At 38.3% G+C, this 15,895-nt stretch overlaps 1 protein-coding gene across 2 annotated transcripts in view; it reads left to right on the top strand.

The window, feature by feature from the left end:
- The window catches only part of BANP (BTG3 associated nuclear protein), a 138,574-nt gene that overhangs the window by 40,680 nt on the left and 81,999 nt on the right, over window positions 1-15,895 (top strand). For both annotated transcript variants that reach the window (XM_009323038.1, XM_009323037.1), the window contains exon 7: window positions 13,140-13,307. In XM_009323038.1, coding sequence (XP_009321313.1) covers window positions 13,140-13,307 — 168 coding nt within the window. The remainder of the gene's footprint in view (window positions 1-13,139; window positions 13,308-15,895) is intronic.

The following is a 15,895-nucleotide window of genomic DNA, read 5'->3' as shown; positions in this document are numbered from 1 at the left end:
TGACACAGTACTGCTTGAAGCAGACCACCCGCATTTGTTTAATAGGAAACACATTTGACTCCTGCTTGATTGTGTAATGTATGTCAGTTAGATCAGCGTATCTGTATATATATATTCACGCACACAACCCAAACATAATGCAGGTTGGGCCAGTTTAAGCAACTTGTAACTTGTGTCATGTAAAATCGGCAGATCGCAGTAAGTCACTACTGTTTCAGCTTCTTATTTGCTTTTAATGAAGGTTTTGATCTTAATAGCAATGCAGGATAAACAACAAATATACCACACTTCTGCCTGTCTTAAGCATTATCGTGCTTTTAAACATTGGAGGGAAGGATAGTAAGTTGCTTCTCATGGACAAACTTAGCTTTAATGTTTCTCACACCCGTGGATCTGTTTTATGAGATACTGTAGACTGTTGCTGTTATATAGAATGTTTTATATAAATAAACATTACAGTTACTGAAAGTGTACACTGTGGATACAGAACGTATTTAGTATTTTCTGTTTTCTCATTTTTCCACTCTAAAAAGCCTTTTTTCTTGCTGTATTTTTATAAACTACATCAATTTTTCCTTTTATCTCCTTTTTTCCTTCCTAATCTTCATATATTTTTTTTGCACACTCTCTGTCTTCCTTTAATTTCCTGTTTATAATTCTGGGCTTCATGTGTCTCACTTCGGAATATCGTTGTAGTCATTAACTGTCAGAGTGTAAATATATATACAATGGTCTAAAACAGTGTTACACCTAGATGCAACAGAGATTGCTTCAAGTCCTGGTTATCAGCAATTGTAGACATGTATCTAGACCTTGGATGCCCTCAGGAGACTGTTGAAGAACTTCAAGCAAAACTCAAACTTTTTCAAATTGGCATTTTGTCCTACCTCTTTAGTATTTCGTCAGCACTAGAAATTGATGAACTTCTGTAACTTGGATTGTCGCGACCACATTGCTAATTGTCGTTTCAGTCATTCCCCTTGACAGACCAGCTAACTCAAGAATCAGTCATGCTCTGGATACTCTGGAGGTTTGGGGGGAAGAGGAATGGGTTAGTGGCAGTGCTCAAGCTAGTAATTTGTTGAGGTTCTCTGATGTTTTCTGTTTAACCCATGCTTCTGTTTCTTCATTATATAGGACATTAACTAATCTTCCAAGCTATAGTAGTCTGAAAAGAAGTTGTGTGGTTTATATCCGCATGGATGAGCTAATCTTGTGGTCCCTGGAAATATTTTTTGCCAGCATTTTCTTCTCCTAGTAATAAATACCATGGACTGTAGCTCTTTGGAAATAAAAATTCACTTCAGCCTGTTCCTTTGAGGACTGCGGTGTTATCAGATGCCGTAGTGCATTTCTTCTCAACTGCCAGATCACGGCTTAGAGGTAGGACAAACTTCATTTTACAGTTTGAAAGGTTGAGTATAAGCAGACAAGAATTTGCCCAATTCTGCAGCGTCATGCCTGTGGCAGATGGGGGAGTTGAAGCAGGTTCTCCTGAGCTGTGTGCTATTCAAAACCTCTGCTCTGAATCTTACCAAGCGGACCACCTCCACGCGACAAGTTCAGAAAAACTGCATTGTGGTTCATCCTGAAGTCCATGAGAGTGGTGACTGTAGGGGCAGAACTTGGAAAGAGAGGAGGGAGAGTTTGCAGAGGTGTTGAACTATCTCATACTCAGTGAGAAGCGAAGTCTGAGAGTTCAGCACATCTTTAAATGGAAAGAAGTGAAAGAAAGCATTTCTGTTGTGCTTTTCTCATATCCAAAAAGCATTTGTTTTTTTCGTACAGCACCCTCGGGAAAGGCCTTGTGATGCAGTAGTGCTGCTTTTTTCAAACACGTCGTCTTCGTCAGAGCTGCAAAAGTCTGGCTTCAGTTCCAAATAGCTGCTTCTTTGTGAATCAATTAAATGCTGCCACATGGAGGGAAGTGATAACCTCTTTTGAGGCTAGGCAAGAAGATAATATGAGAACCCATTGAGTTTATCTCAGTGCCACAGTTCTCATAAATGGCATCAATGCTGGCACTTGCTTACTGACTTTATGTAAGCACTGTAATTTAATGCTGGCTGTTGTTTTCTTCTTTCCTGGGCACTTATGTTTATTTCAATTACTTTTCTGGCCAGTTACTGTTTAATAAACTGAAATAAAGACAGCAATTTTGGGAAATAAAATAAATTGTTGGCAGTGTGTTTTCTCTCTCCTTCTCACACTTCTCTTGTTGTTCTTGCATTATATGAGTGATGAATTTAATTTTCCATTCTTGAACGTAAGCAGCTGCTTAGCCTGTCAGTCGCAACTGTGATTGCATGTAACTTGATTGCGCATGATGTGCTGTCAAGCATTTGTGAGTTCGTAGGCTCTACAGAAAGAAGCAAGCTAATGCATTAGGTCACTTGGACCATCTCTTTCCAGCCGATGCACAGTTGTTCCATCCTGTCAATACTTCTCCACTTTGGCCATACTTATTTAAAGTATGTGCTGAAGTGCGCTGGTCTTCACTTCTTGAGAGGCAGCTAAAAACATTCAGATAAGTCTGTGAGCGTAAAGGAGTTTTCTCAGTGACTTTAAATGTTGCTTCAGGAGTGTGTAACGAAAAAAGGGGCGAGTTGTGTAACTTGTGAGAAAGATGTGCTCATTGGGAAAGTTACTGCTACAAATACAGTAACTTAGTTGAACGGGTGCTGGTTTTTTCTATCGAAAATCAAGGGAGTCTTGCGTGGATTTCAGAAGTCATTACATATTCATGTATTAACAAGCCCCAAACCCTGAAAGTCAGCAAGAAGTATTGGACCATTTATAACCAATGTGTTGAGCGCGATGTCCAAATATCATCTTTATCAATACCGAAGATCCATCCAACCTATGAAGTTACAAGCGAAATAGAGGACTCTGTGTCACGGTTGTACTAATCACTGTTTTCTTTGGGCTGATTCCTCCATACGTGGAACTACTCCAGTGTTATGACTGTCTGCAGGGTAGTTACTACAGTGGGCAGCAGAGATGTCCCTTTAGGGCCTAATTCAGAAGGATGTGGAGCGTGCTTTACTCTCGCCATCTATAGAGGAGGCTGGTGGTTACCCGGTATCACTCAGGCTCAGTCCCTCCATAAGTACAATGTCCTAATGAACTCTAAATGGACTCCAGACAAGAAATATTTTCTTTACTATCGAAGGCCTATAAGTGACAAAATTGAACTTTTTACGGTGTGGTTTTAGAAGACATGAAGAGTCTAAGAAAGTATTTGATCCCTGACGTTTTGAGAGGAAAAGCAGCTCAGCCACCAAACACAGATTGTTCAGTGCAAAAATAATGTACATTCATCTGGAAAACGCATTGCTGCATGCAAGGAGAGCTGTGATTTCACAAAATCTCGTAAACAGAATTCCAGTAAGCTGCATAGCTTTTCTTTCCTGGCTTTGAACTTTATTTTCTTCATTTCACAAGGGTTAAAAAGCGAAGTGAGGAGATGCTTCAAGCTGACTGCAAGTAAAATGTAAATAAATTCCTGCAGCGTTCAGGTTTCTGTCGTGCCAGTCCTTTCCAAACCCACAAGCTCCTTCGGAAGGGGAGAAATTTTCGTTGTTGATTCATAAGTGAGTTTTTCTTGGCGGCACGTGTGGTGGCGTTTGCCATGCAGATGGGCTCCTGAGGCACTGCGGTGAGGGCTTATGTAACGGGATGTCTCGGGAAGGGGGTGGTTAAAGCAACAACCCTCCTTTTTCCATCGGTTCTGCTGCCGGTTCTGTCAGATCGCATTGTGCTGCTGTGTAAAAGACAAATCAAATTCTCTGTAAAATTGTGGCTATCAAAAATGACCTGATGTGTGGTTATTGGCAGCGGCTCCTTGAAATCAGAAGCATTTATTTCGATCAAGCGTTATTGCTTCAATTTAGGTGATTCCATTTGTTTTGAGCATCAGACTTTGATTTCAAACAGTAAGTTGATCCTTTGGCAATAAACACATCATATACTTAGGTATGTTCCATTCCAAAACAGAATGACGTCTGATAAACCTTGTGGGATTGTTTCTCCCAGTGAGTAAAAGAAATAGCAAGATCTTTGCTGGCTGACTGTGATCATAAATGAATGCTCTGACATTTTGAATGTGCAAAACCAAAAGGTTAATTTAACTGAAGACTTAAAAGGTGGTGTCCCATAAGTCCATTTTTATTATGCAAAAAGAAGGTAATAGTTATCATGAGTGCATTAGGTATTTTATTTGGAAGGAGGTTGTTAGTGGCTGGGTGAGTCAAACGAGCGTCGGAGTCTTTAGGTCCTAATCTTCGTGAAAAGCCATTTCAGATGAAGATGCTTGTGCAGTCTGTATGGAATGCTGCCACTGCAATTTTTAGCTGTACAGCTATATGAAGTATGCAATTTTGCTTTCATACGGAGACCCAAACGTTGCATGAATATATATGTTTTGGGAGGAAATGAAACGTAGATCTCTTTTCAAGGTATCTCGTTTTATTTGCTGTGTCTTTTTGGATTTTTGCAACATCTTTTTTAGAGCAAGCAATGTGTTTTCTTTTAAAAATGGGGGAAAAAACAGAAGCAAACGTGTGTCATTTGTCCAGTATCATCGTAGTGGAGTACCTCTCATTTAATTTGTGAACTGAGGCAAGTCTGTAGTAGATGACAGGAAGACTTTTCTATTTTCAGATTATAAAACTTCTGGTTTGGTCTAGAATTATTTTCTTGTGGGGTTGACCGATTCATTTAGTGAGTTAGACACTTCATGTTTTTGGTAATTAGCTCTGGTTATTAAACAGTTACAGTTATGCAGCTGTTGATATTCTGTCACCATCAGAGAAAAGTGATCAAAAGATCCCTAGGGGGAACGCCTTACGGCCACTACTGTAACACACCACGTGGAACTCACGTCAATCAAAGTGTGCAACCAGGAACATCAAAAATACTCTATTCCTGTAGTGATTAATTCGCCCACTTCCATTTCACAGCCTATCTCTGGTTCTACAGTTCTGCTAACCTTTTGTAGCACTTGGCGTGTCCGGCAAGGGAGTTGGAGATTGAGCAGACACATGCACGGATAAAAATGCTGTCGTTTCTTGCCAGAATGGTAAATTTGACGCTCCACTAGATGGCATTATTTGCATGCTTATGGCTGTCTCTCGAAGAGTCAAAATCAAACAGGTTCTGCTTTTGGTAAAATAGATAAAAATAGACCGGCTGGTTTTCCAGAAAGGTGGTAAGGTGTGTCTGAACGTAGGAGCTCTTCTGTTTTGGAAGAGGATACGCTGGTGGAATTTGGAGCTTCAGGATGCTAATTAATTTTATTTTTGTTTTTGAAACTTCTGGTAGGGTCCTGTGGAGCTGCGTGGATCCTTTTAATTTTTTGAACAAGGGCATTTAAAATAATCTTTAATTTCATGTTTCCTCTGGTTCTGTGATTTGTTAAAAATGAAATATTCAGGCAAATACTCTAAATAAATATTAATAAATATTAATGAAACATTCTGAAAAATTAACTTTCAATAAAATAAAATTAGATGTTAAATATTCTGATAACTCAAAGCTAGTTGCTATTTCTTTTGAGGAACAGTACATTGCCAGAATGAAATCTGAGCCAGATCTGCATATAAGCATCAAGAAGGTGCTTACTTTTCTCTTGATACATTTCGTTTAAAAACACTTTAAATCTTTTAAAATACAAGACATTCTATCTGTGTTCTACAGAGAGGAAGAACAGAGAAAGAGAAACCTCATGCCTTTTGGGTTGTACTGCTTTCTCATAACTTTTTTTTTTTAAAAACCCAATCAACCCATAAACAGACAAAAAAAACTAGCTGGATGTTGGAGACCACGTATTTTACCCGAAGCAGAAACACTTCTAGCAATCACTTGTAAAAGGTGAATGGTCTCTTGCAGTAGGCCTTTGATCTGGTATGCTTGAGACAAATGCAGAAAATAAATGTGGTTACAGCCGTCTGTCTGCATGCACCAAATCGTCGGATCTGCAGCTTCAGATTGACAGAGAAAGTTGTAATGATTGAAGCGGTGAATAATTCACTTTCACTTTAACCTGCTATTGAGACACAAGCCTGTATGTGCAAACACTCTTTATGCTGTTTGGTAGATATTTAAAACAAGTTCATTTCTGAAATGTTTCCTCAACGTGATAGAGTAATCTAACATTATTGAGGAAAACTTTCTTGCCCGTTCTTACAAATGGTTTAGTCTTCTATTTGCATAGAATTGTAATCAGCAGATTGTCTGAGCAGTGTAATTAGCATTTTATAAATAGTTGCTGGTTGTAGTTTAACACTTCTGGCTTTCTTTGATGCTGGTCCATCAAAACGCACCCTTTTGATCCCAGAAAGTATTCCTACCAGACAGGTACGTAATGTGAACTTGGCTTTGTTTTAGGAGCTGAGCTGAGAAAACATTGGTTTAAATTGTTGGTTTTCTTGAAATAGCTAAAACACACTGCTTTCATATATGTTAGAAAGGAGATTTTCATTCTAAAAGGGAAGTAATGAGTGATAGGCTGTTACCTCAACCCATCCTGTTCTTGAACTCGGGGAATTTTATAGTAGTCATAATTTGGGGTGGATGGTGTCTTGGTAATTTTAAGAGCTGTGTTACTTGGATATTGGGGAGTAGGAGTGGGACGCTGATAGCCTGATGTCAGTTCAGTCTGCAGAAATTTATGTCCACAGTCTCACTTCTAGTCCAGTTATCTTGTAAAAGGTGTGAAGGTACAATGTTAGAGTTTGGGTCCTTAATCTGCTGACGTGTGTATTTATATAACACCCACATCATGATGGCATCTGGAAGCCACGAGAATTTGCAATATGAGCAATACACTCCTGGAAAAAACATTTTTCGGTGTTCCTGAAGTTAGTCCTTATTCCCTAAATTGTCTAATCACGTGCTCACACTTAAGACCACTGACTTCACTGACGTTTTTCACATCTGGAGTGTTTCCTCGAACGTGCCTGGCTTTTTCAATTGTGTTCTTAGTGATATTTATGAATTTCCTTATTCTTTTGCCGTGACATTTAATTTTCTTACTGTAGGTAAACAATTGCTAGGTATTTGTTGTAGAGCAGTTGTTATAAAATTAGCCATTATGTGTTCTGTCATAAAGTTACCTAAGATAAGGCTCCTCATGATCTCTAGTACAGAGTTGAGTTCCTATTGTCCAAGTGGAAAGGGATTTGATTAACGTGGAATTTTGAGGTTTATATATTATTATAACTTAGTTGAAGAGTACAGTAAAATAATCTGTTTTCTATGGAATCTTATTTGCAGAAATCCTCTTTAACCGTATCTTCTGTACCTAGGAAAACAGGGCATTTCTTTTCTTTAAAAGCTGACAATTGAAAATTTCCTGAAAAAGTTCAGATTTTGTGAACATTTTATAGCGTTTGATTTTAATATTTGACTGTTTAAAATATTCTGGTTACTGACACAGGTTTAGTAAATCCTTCTTTAGGTGTGTGTAGTTGAATAGGATTTCAGTTGTATTTGAGGCTGTTCGTAAGTACCCCCTGAATACAGTTTGCACTATAAAGTGCGCACTCTAGTCTCTAGTAGTCTATACATTTATAGCTGTTTGAAAGGTGTGAATGTAATAGTTAAACAAAGGAACTCTAGAAATAAAATGGAAAACAGAGTAATTGTTTGGTAGCTGAATTTTCTTTCCCTCCTCCCTCTCTCTGTGTTTTTAACAGCTCCCCCCATCTCTTTTTGGATGTTGTTTAGCCTGTGGATGAGAACGTTATGGAAAATGATTATCTGGTGACATGACTGACGTTCACAAGCATGTGACGTTGGAGAAGCTGCCAAGGTTCTGCCACCCCACTGACTGTAGCGGGGCGAGTTTTCCTTGAATGAGTACGATGTTGCCCTCCCCTCCTGCATCCCTTTGCCCAACCCTAAACAATTCTAAGTTTTGGAGGGGGAAACTGCCTCCCAGCTGTGGAGATCATACCCCCCCCCCCAGCTGTCAAATGAGTAAACAATTACTCTTTTCAAAATTGTTTCAATATGGTCAATGCGTGACCATAATTACGTTTGAAGAATTGAAGTCTGAGGGCGCAAGAAGTAACTTCAGAGGTGCTTAATTTTTTCCTCTGCTGTTCCAGTATTTAGTACAGCAGATCTTGTTGTCATACGCTATTTGTTTAATAAAAAGAACTCCAAATGTATGACCCTTATGTGAAAAAATGCATTTTGTTAGCCAAACCCCCAAATGATCGCCCCTCTTCATGATTCTGTGCAGGCAGAATCTGAAGCCCGTGTTTTTCATGATATCCATCCTATTGTCAATTAAAAAAATATTCTGTTCATCATTTTAATCATTTGAATTTTGAATATGACATCCTGTTACTTTTTCTCTAGACAGTAAAAATTATGTTGAATTTGGAAATGGAAGGAACAGTTAACCAAATCTGTTTGGATTACACATTTAATGTAAACGTCTTTATTTTGCACGTGTGGCTGTTAGATTCTCTGGGGTTAACACTTTCCCTAATCTTTCGAAATGTAACAATAACAAAGGGAAAGTCTGTGCCATGTTGGTATAAATGACAGCAAAGGGAACTCTGCCAAGTCCATGAAAACAATGATTTACCTTTTAATTTTCTGAAGAAATCTGGTATTCATGGAGAATGGGAGGCAGCACAACCTAGCAAGATCCAAATGCAAGCTATTGACATGAAGTTTGTTTTTCAGGAGGCTGATTTTTGAATGCAGTATCAAGATGGAATATTTCATGTCTGGTTTTGATATTGCAAATGTCTTCTCTTCCTCCTCAATTTGTTCTCAATTAAATTTCTTGACAATTTAATGTTTTATGTGGGTTGTTTCGTCTGCTGACTGACTTCTGACCTTTAAGAGAGGATTACTTTCTCAGGAACATTGTTTTCATGGGGTTTTAATTTTTTTTTTTCCTAATTAGCCCTGTTTTTAAAAAACCCACAATCCTTTCTCCCCCTATTTTGTACATTAGATGCCCCAAAAGTTTGGGAGTATATAGTCGTTTCAGACATCATTGCTGACGATCTTCATGTTTGTACCAGATCATCTTCACTGCATTTCCAAGCGTGGTTTTTTTTTTTTCCTTTGAACCACAGAAAGATTTATTTTGTGGTGCACAAGAAGCATTCTAGAACTAGTTGTGTCAGTCATTTTAGTTTTATAGGAACTTCGGCAAAAATATGCTGTGTTTCTAATCTAGGATGTGGAAGGCAAAACTCAGTGTGATGCACCTGTTGGCTTTTAAAGCTGACTTCCCTAATTTTTCTGATGCACACATGCCTTCCTCCTAAGCTTTTGCTTGATAAGGTTTGAACGTTGGTTCTTGCTTGCAAACCAAAGTGATTTCCTCTTTGCGCATTTCGGAATAGCGGATGTCTCTGTGAGTTCTTTGCGCAGATCTTTTTGTCTCCCAAGCTGCTGCTAGTATGTATCTGGTCTATAGAAATCACTCAAGCTCTTGCAATTTGTTAAATAACTGAACTATGTTAAGTCTCTGGTGTGTTTTCATAGAAAGCTTTGTTTAGGAAGTGAGGTTCCCAAAGAAAGCAAACTTTGGACCCTGAAAGTTTAAAAACAAGCACATCCTTTGTTGTGAATGTTACCGGCAACCATCCATTGTCCTAAATAAAAAGATCGCTAAAAACAGTCAGCCATCCTTAGATGATCTAAATCCTTTACTTCACTCTCCTTGTATAAGTACATCTGTCTTCCAAAATACTCTTGTCTTTTTGCCAAAGTGCTGAATTATATTGCTGAATGTATTTTTTTATGTGTTTTTAGCAGGGTTGTTATGTGGCTCATAGATACTGTGCCGCTTAAAAATTACAATGCTTCACGCTGCTTTAGACTAGCAAATGTTCCGAAAAAGTCAAATCCCTTCTCACTGAAGTGTTTCTGTCTTTTCTCATATGGACTTCCCCAAGTTAAATGTCTCATTTGCAGTAGCTTGCTTTAGTGCTGCCTTTCTTATTTTTTTTGGTATTTGACATACTCAGAATGAGACAGCTGAAAGCTCTCCTGCATGGGATCATTTATGGATAGAGAACAGAAAGTCAGCATGCTTCAGTTTTCTAATATTGTTTGCACATGTTTTCGGGATGTATCTCTCTACTACAGGTAAATCATATTTCTAATGTTATGGTGGACTTTTTATCTACTTAAAAAATACTCCACTGTCGTTAGCATTAGATTTTTCTTCAGTCATCAGTGGACTGTTATGAAATGTGGTTGCTAAAGACCTGTTCGTAGAATAACATTTTAGGTTGTAATATCAACTGGATAGATTTATACATCTGAAATTCATTTAACCTTTATATCAACTATCTTTGTACTTAAGGGCTAATTTTTCATGCCTAATTTGCACATGCAGTTACTGTGACTGACTATGCAGTTACAGTAAAAATCTGTGCAAACAGCAGGCGTTTTGTCTATACCAGTTTTACACCTTCGACCACCGTAACAGCTAAGTAGGAATTTCATGAATAAGGGAAAAGAAATAAGCACGCCTGGCTTTGAAAAGCTGTGTCTGGTGTCTTAGGTCTCTCTAGCCTAAAATCTTCTTCTCTGACTCTACCCTGTTTAGCTTGTTATCTGTTTTCTATGCTTTCCTCATGTTCTCTCCATGAAAGGTAGTGGTCTTTCTATCCAGTATTTCATGGCCATTCCTTATCACATTGATTAAATGATAGCTTTTGTGATCAGTAAGTAGAAGGTGGTCTTTTCCTGTCTTCCCTCAATAGAGCAATTCCTGGGACGTTTTATGTCACAGCTCTGGCACTCATCATCTTTCTCAAGCTCTTGTCCTACATGGCTTGGGTCCCCTAGTAGGAACAGCTCACTGCACCTGAGACTATCTTGTCCCTAATAATTTATATTGCTTTTGATTTCTCTTTGAATTAAGTGACATCCTGGAATGTCCCATGGATTACACTGTAATAGTTAAAATTCCTAGCTAGACTGCTTTTCTATGAGAGTTTTCTCTGACCTACAGTTGATTCAGTCACTTCTCTAAACAGAGCAGCATACAACACGAAAGTCGTTAAAATGTATTTATGAATGAAATACGGACATTTTTTCAAAATAACCGCAGAGCATATGACTATTTTGTGTACGACTACAGAAGTGTTTTTGTACGTACTGACACTGAAGTTGTATAAAGAGTTAAAGTACAACTATTTTTATTGGACACTACTGCTAACATTTATAAACCCATTTCTCTGTGTAGTGCGTATTAGTAATAGATTATACTGAGAAATGTGGTCTCAATATTTACAATACAGAATGTGCTTTCCTTTTGCTGACACCTATGGAAAGGAAACTTGCACGGCAGCAGATGATGATTTCAGTTGATTTTCCTCTTTTCCTACTCCCACCCCCTTTTTGGAGACATAATGGAGGGGTTCTAAAGTAATCTCTAAGTAACGTGCTTGCTGTCACTTGCCAGTGAGAAATCTTGGGGCCTTTAAAGCGCTTTTGAATTAGCTTTTTGATGCCACTGTTTGCCTCCTGTATGTTCTCTACTTTATTTCAAATTGCTTTTGGAACAGATCTATAAAAAAACGTAGAGCATCAGAAAATAAGTGTGTTTTAAAAATGATGATGACTTAAGAGATACAGTATTCCACCTGACTATGTTAGATCAGTAACCTGCAAATTTAAGTTTGAGGACTCTGGGCTCATTTGTAACACAAAGGAAAGTACAAAGCTCTTAGTTTGTGCAAACCTGGAATTTTGCGGCTGTAGGCTTCAAATCATTTGTCTTACGGGAGCAGACCATATCCTGTTTGTAGGACTATACGACAGCTTAAGCAAGTACTTCACAGGATCAGGATCCTATTTGAGAGTAGGATCAAAAACCCTCTAGGTTGAAAAGATTATTTTACTTTGCAGTATATGGAAAGCAACTGATACAAAAAGGAAAAAAAGAATCTTAATCCTTCAAGCATAGTCATGTTGAGTAAAAGCATATATTACAGCTTTGGATTGTTTTTTAACTGCAGTATTGCACATCTAAATCTGGAAAGTTTAGATGTACTGAAGTTTTAGAGAATGTTAAATGTTCAGATAGTTCTGTTTTAATTCACAGGTTTTGAACCTTTGGGTTTACTTTTTCAAGTGTTTTTTCTGCAGCCAAGAGGATTATAAATTTCTCTTAACATACAGTCAAATGCTCTCAACTGTTGATGCTTTATGCAAAATATAAACCACGCAAGCTTACAATGAAATGGTAAAAGTATGTAGCAATATGGGGAGGACCTTGAAACAGCTGACAATGCACAACATGTTTCCTTCCCAGTTTTAAAGCCATTTGTCCAGATGTTGAAACAAGTATTTCTTGTCATACCTGAAATAGTCTTCTTGCTCCCTCTGTTTCTTGTATAACTAAGCTTTCCCTTCGGGTGCAGAGGTTGCACATGATAACGAACCTGGTTTGAGTTGGCAGCAGGGCTCAATCTGTATAAGCTTTGTTTCAAAATACTCAGTTCAACTCGCGAGTCAACGTTATGTTTATATAACAGTTTGGCAACTTAGCACCAAGTGCTGGAAAGTGCATAATGTGGATCTTTAAATGACTTAATACTAGTAGTAACCTTTTCAGAAGATTCTAATTCTGTATTGCATTTTTATTGGATTCTGATGAATTTTGAACTGAGCTTTGAAAGAAGGGGTTTTTTTAATAGGGAGCTTTATATGGCTTCCTACTTATCAGACTTACACATATTGTGGGGCACTACCAGTGAGAAATAAAGCTTTATTCAGTTTTGGCTTCGGAGTGCTGGATCCTTCTGTTGATCAGTGTTGCACAGCTTGAATGTAACAGTGCAGTTTCCATGGATAGAAGTGTAGATTAGAAAATTTCATAGACCGCTGACATTTTTAAATACGTAACTTGTGCATATGTATGATTACTTAATTTTGTGAATAGCTGTTGAAATCGCATCACTGTATAGCTTTGGCGTTTTTCATAATGTCATTGTATTCCTTTAGGCAGTGTCAAGCAGGAGGGCGGTTCTAAAATTTTCAGAGTTGCTTTGTTCACCTTGTGTGTGTGACAGTGTGTGTCATCTATGCGTTTTCCTGAAAATACGGATTTATGCTGATTTTCACCCCTTTGTGTTTCTCTCTAATTACAGGTCACCTATTTTACAAATTTGCAATCACAGAATCTGACTGGTACCGAATCAAGCAAAGCATAGACTCCAAATGCCGAACAGCTTGGAGGCGGAAACAGCGAGGGCAGAGTCTTGCCGTGAAAAGCTTTTCAAGGCGAACACCTTCATCATCATCTTACAGTGGTTCAGGTAAAAAACCAAACAAACGCCCCAAAACCCACAAAGACCAAACAAACCCCAACAGAAATGGAAACTTGCAGTAATAATGCCATTTGTTTTTCAATGTACCTGAAAATTATTTGGATCTTAAGTTATATTTACAACAGGTGCCTGTAGTACCCACAAATGTGAGTGTTTTTGTGTAACAAAGATAAATGGAGAAACCCACATTTCTCGCAATTGACTTTTTGGAGTGGATTTTATAGCATTTTTTTTTTTGAAGTACCATTTATCATTAGCAAAGAGGCCTCTCTATTACAGTGTACGTATATCTACAGTGCTCCTCAAGGAGCGTATCCATGTACTAAGTGGAGCCAGCCATTTGTACTTAAGTCATCATGGGCCTTCAGCGCAAGCCAACCACCTGGTAGATTCGGAGTCCTTTGCAGCCTCGTGGGGCTTGTACCAAAGTAGATTCTTGGTAGGATGAGCTTCTAATACTGTTTCATCTACAAATTGCAGTCACGCTCCTGGTTGTAGTGCATCAATGATCCTAGAAAGGAAATGAGAGGGGTGTATGTGTGTTCACAAAGAGAAGAGGGAGAAGGGAGTCTGTCTCTAAAACAGTAGTAAAATACAGATTTGCCAGAAATGACAGTGTAGTATATTCCAGTCTGAGAGAGAGATTGGCTTTGTTGATTTGTACGTTATCCGAATGCCTGGCTTCACTGCGATGCTTGAGAACGTCCATCCACATGTGTTAACTGAAAAAGTTTCAGCACATGCAGCTTTGTGCCATCATACTTTTTTTTTTACCATGTTCAATTTTTTGAGTAGATGTTTCTGCAACTGATGTTCGTAAGAGGAGTCAAGTGAATAAATCTTTCTCCGTGTGTTCACACCATTTAGTAGGACGTGCTAAATTTTGTTCCTGAAGTATTTTCCTCTGAAGAAATTAAATATGTTGTAGGTGATTCTACATTTCCATATAGGTATGTAGGCATGAATAATAATACCAAATGAAAAATACTGACCTAAGAAGTGTTCTCATAGGACACTTCTGGCTCATGCTTTTAATATAAAGCAGTGTTATGGGACATTTGTACATCATATATTAAAAACAGTGTTTTGGAAGTGAGCCCAAAGAAAAGGAAGTAAGTTTATTTGCCTGCATAAAATTTTTGGTTGCATGTTAACACTAACCACTGTATCTCATGCAAAGAATGCCAAAATCTGCTTTCAATGGAAAATTTTATGTGCTGGAACTGGGAATCATATCCAAAATTCTCAAATTAAAACAACTAATCAACATAATGATAACCATAAGCCATATATGTTGATGGGATTTTTATTTTCAGTCTCTTAGCAATCAGTATTTCAGAATAAAAATGCAGTAGTAAGTGGATATTATGGGCCTGTGCTCATTAGACTGTACTCTTGAATGTTGTTGAGATTTATTATTAAAAAATATTAAACTTTAATCTCCTGGTTTGGAGATTTAAGGAGTCCAGTGTAGAGATGTAAAACACAGACTCAGGCTCAGTGAATTATTGTCTTCAGAAGGCCGTAAGATAAAAATTTTGGTGGTTGGTTTTTTTTTTTTTGTTGTTGTTGTGGTTAAGCTGAAAAGTCAGTTTTTCCCCCAATTCCACTAACCTGATTTGTGAGTAAATTGTTCCATGGGTACAAAGACACCTGAATTAACTCCTGGGATTTCAGCAACATGCTATCTGAGCAGGTGGGAGTATTGTGGTACAGACGCACATGAGCTGGTTCTGCAAGAGCCGTATTTTGGGTTGTGCGCCCCGGCTAACTCATTTAGCTGGAACTGAGCTGGCTGCCTTTGGTACATCGATCTCCAGGATTTTCCCAGGAGTTTTTATGCCACCTGGGTCTCCCACAGTACAGGCTCTCATGTCCCAGGTCCCCTAGATAGCAAAGAGGTGACTACGTGTCCTTATAAAGATGTCTTTGGTCCTGAAGATGGTGAAGGTCAGCTGAGGCATCTTGGCATGTCATTGGCAGGACTGTATAGACTGTGCAGCCAAAAGTTGAGTACCGGCAATAACATTAACAGCTGCCTTTGGTAACGGTATGTGAAAATGTTCCCATGGATTCAGAGTCTTTTGTTAATTTTCTTTAAAATATTGCTCTTACTCAGAATGTCATTGGCATCATTTTCTGGGAGGCTGTAAAGATATTAGATGAATTCACCACTACATTCGCACCCACTGTGAAAAAGCTCTTAGAAAAACAGACCCCTTTTCAGAATCAGGTGGTCCTTTGAAAAACTAATTTGTGTTCCAAAATCAGGTGGGAGTGGTATTTCACCTGAAGAAAGAAGAGGAGGTATGAGGAAAAACAGCAGAGCGGCTTGAGAGGCTGAATGAGTATATAGGGAAAAGAAAGAGAAGAAAAGATGCAAGGAAAAAAAACGTAGATTCACACATGTTTAAAAAGGTAACTTCTGCATGACAGGCTGTAATTCCACCGCTCTGTTCAGGTAACTTCATGAACTGCTCAGACTTTGCCTTTGTGGTTTGACATCCCTGGAACCCCTTACTGGAATTACAGCATCATAATTCACAGGCATCTGTTCCTTATTATATGCACTGTAT

Source organism: Pygoscelis adeliae, unplaced genomic scaffold (genome assembly GCF_000699105.1).
Source record: "Pygoscelis adeliae isolate BGI_AS28 unplaced genomic scaffold, ASM69910v1 Scaffold414, whole genome shotgun sequence".
Taxonomy (NCBI): domain Eukaryota; kingdom Metazoa; phylum Chordata; class Aves; order Sphenisciformes; family Spheniscidae; genus Pygoscelis; species Pygoscelis adeliae.
The sequence above is the reverse complement of the archived record's forward strand: the minus strand, read 5'-3'. Positions and strand labels throughout refer to the sequence as shown.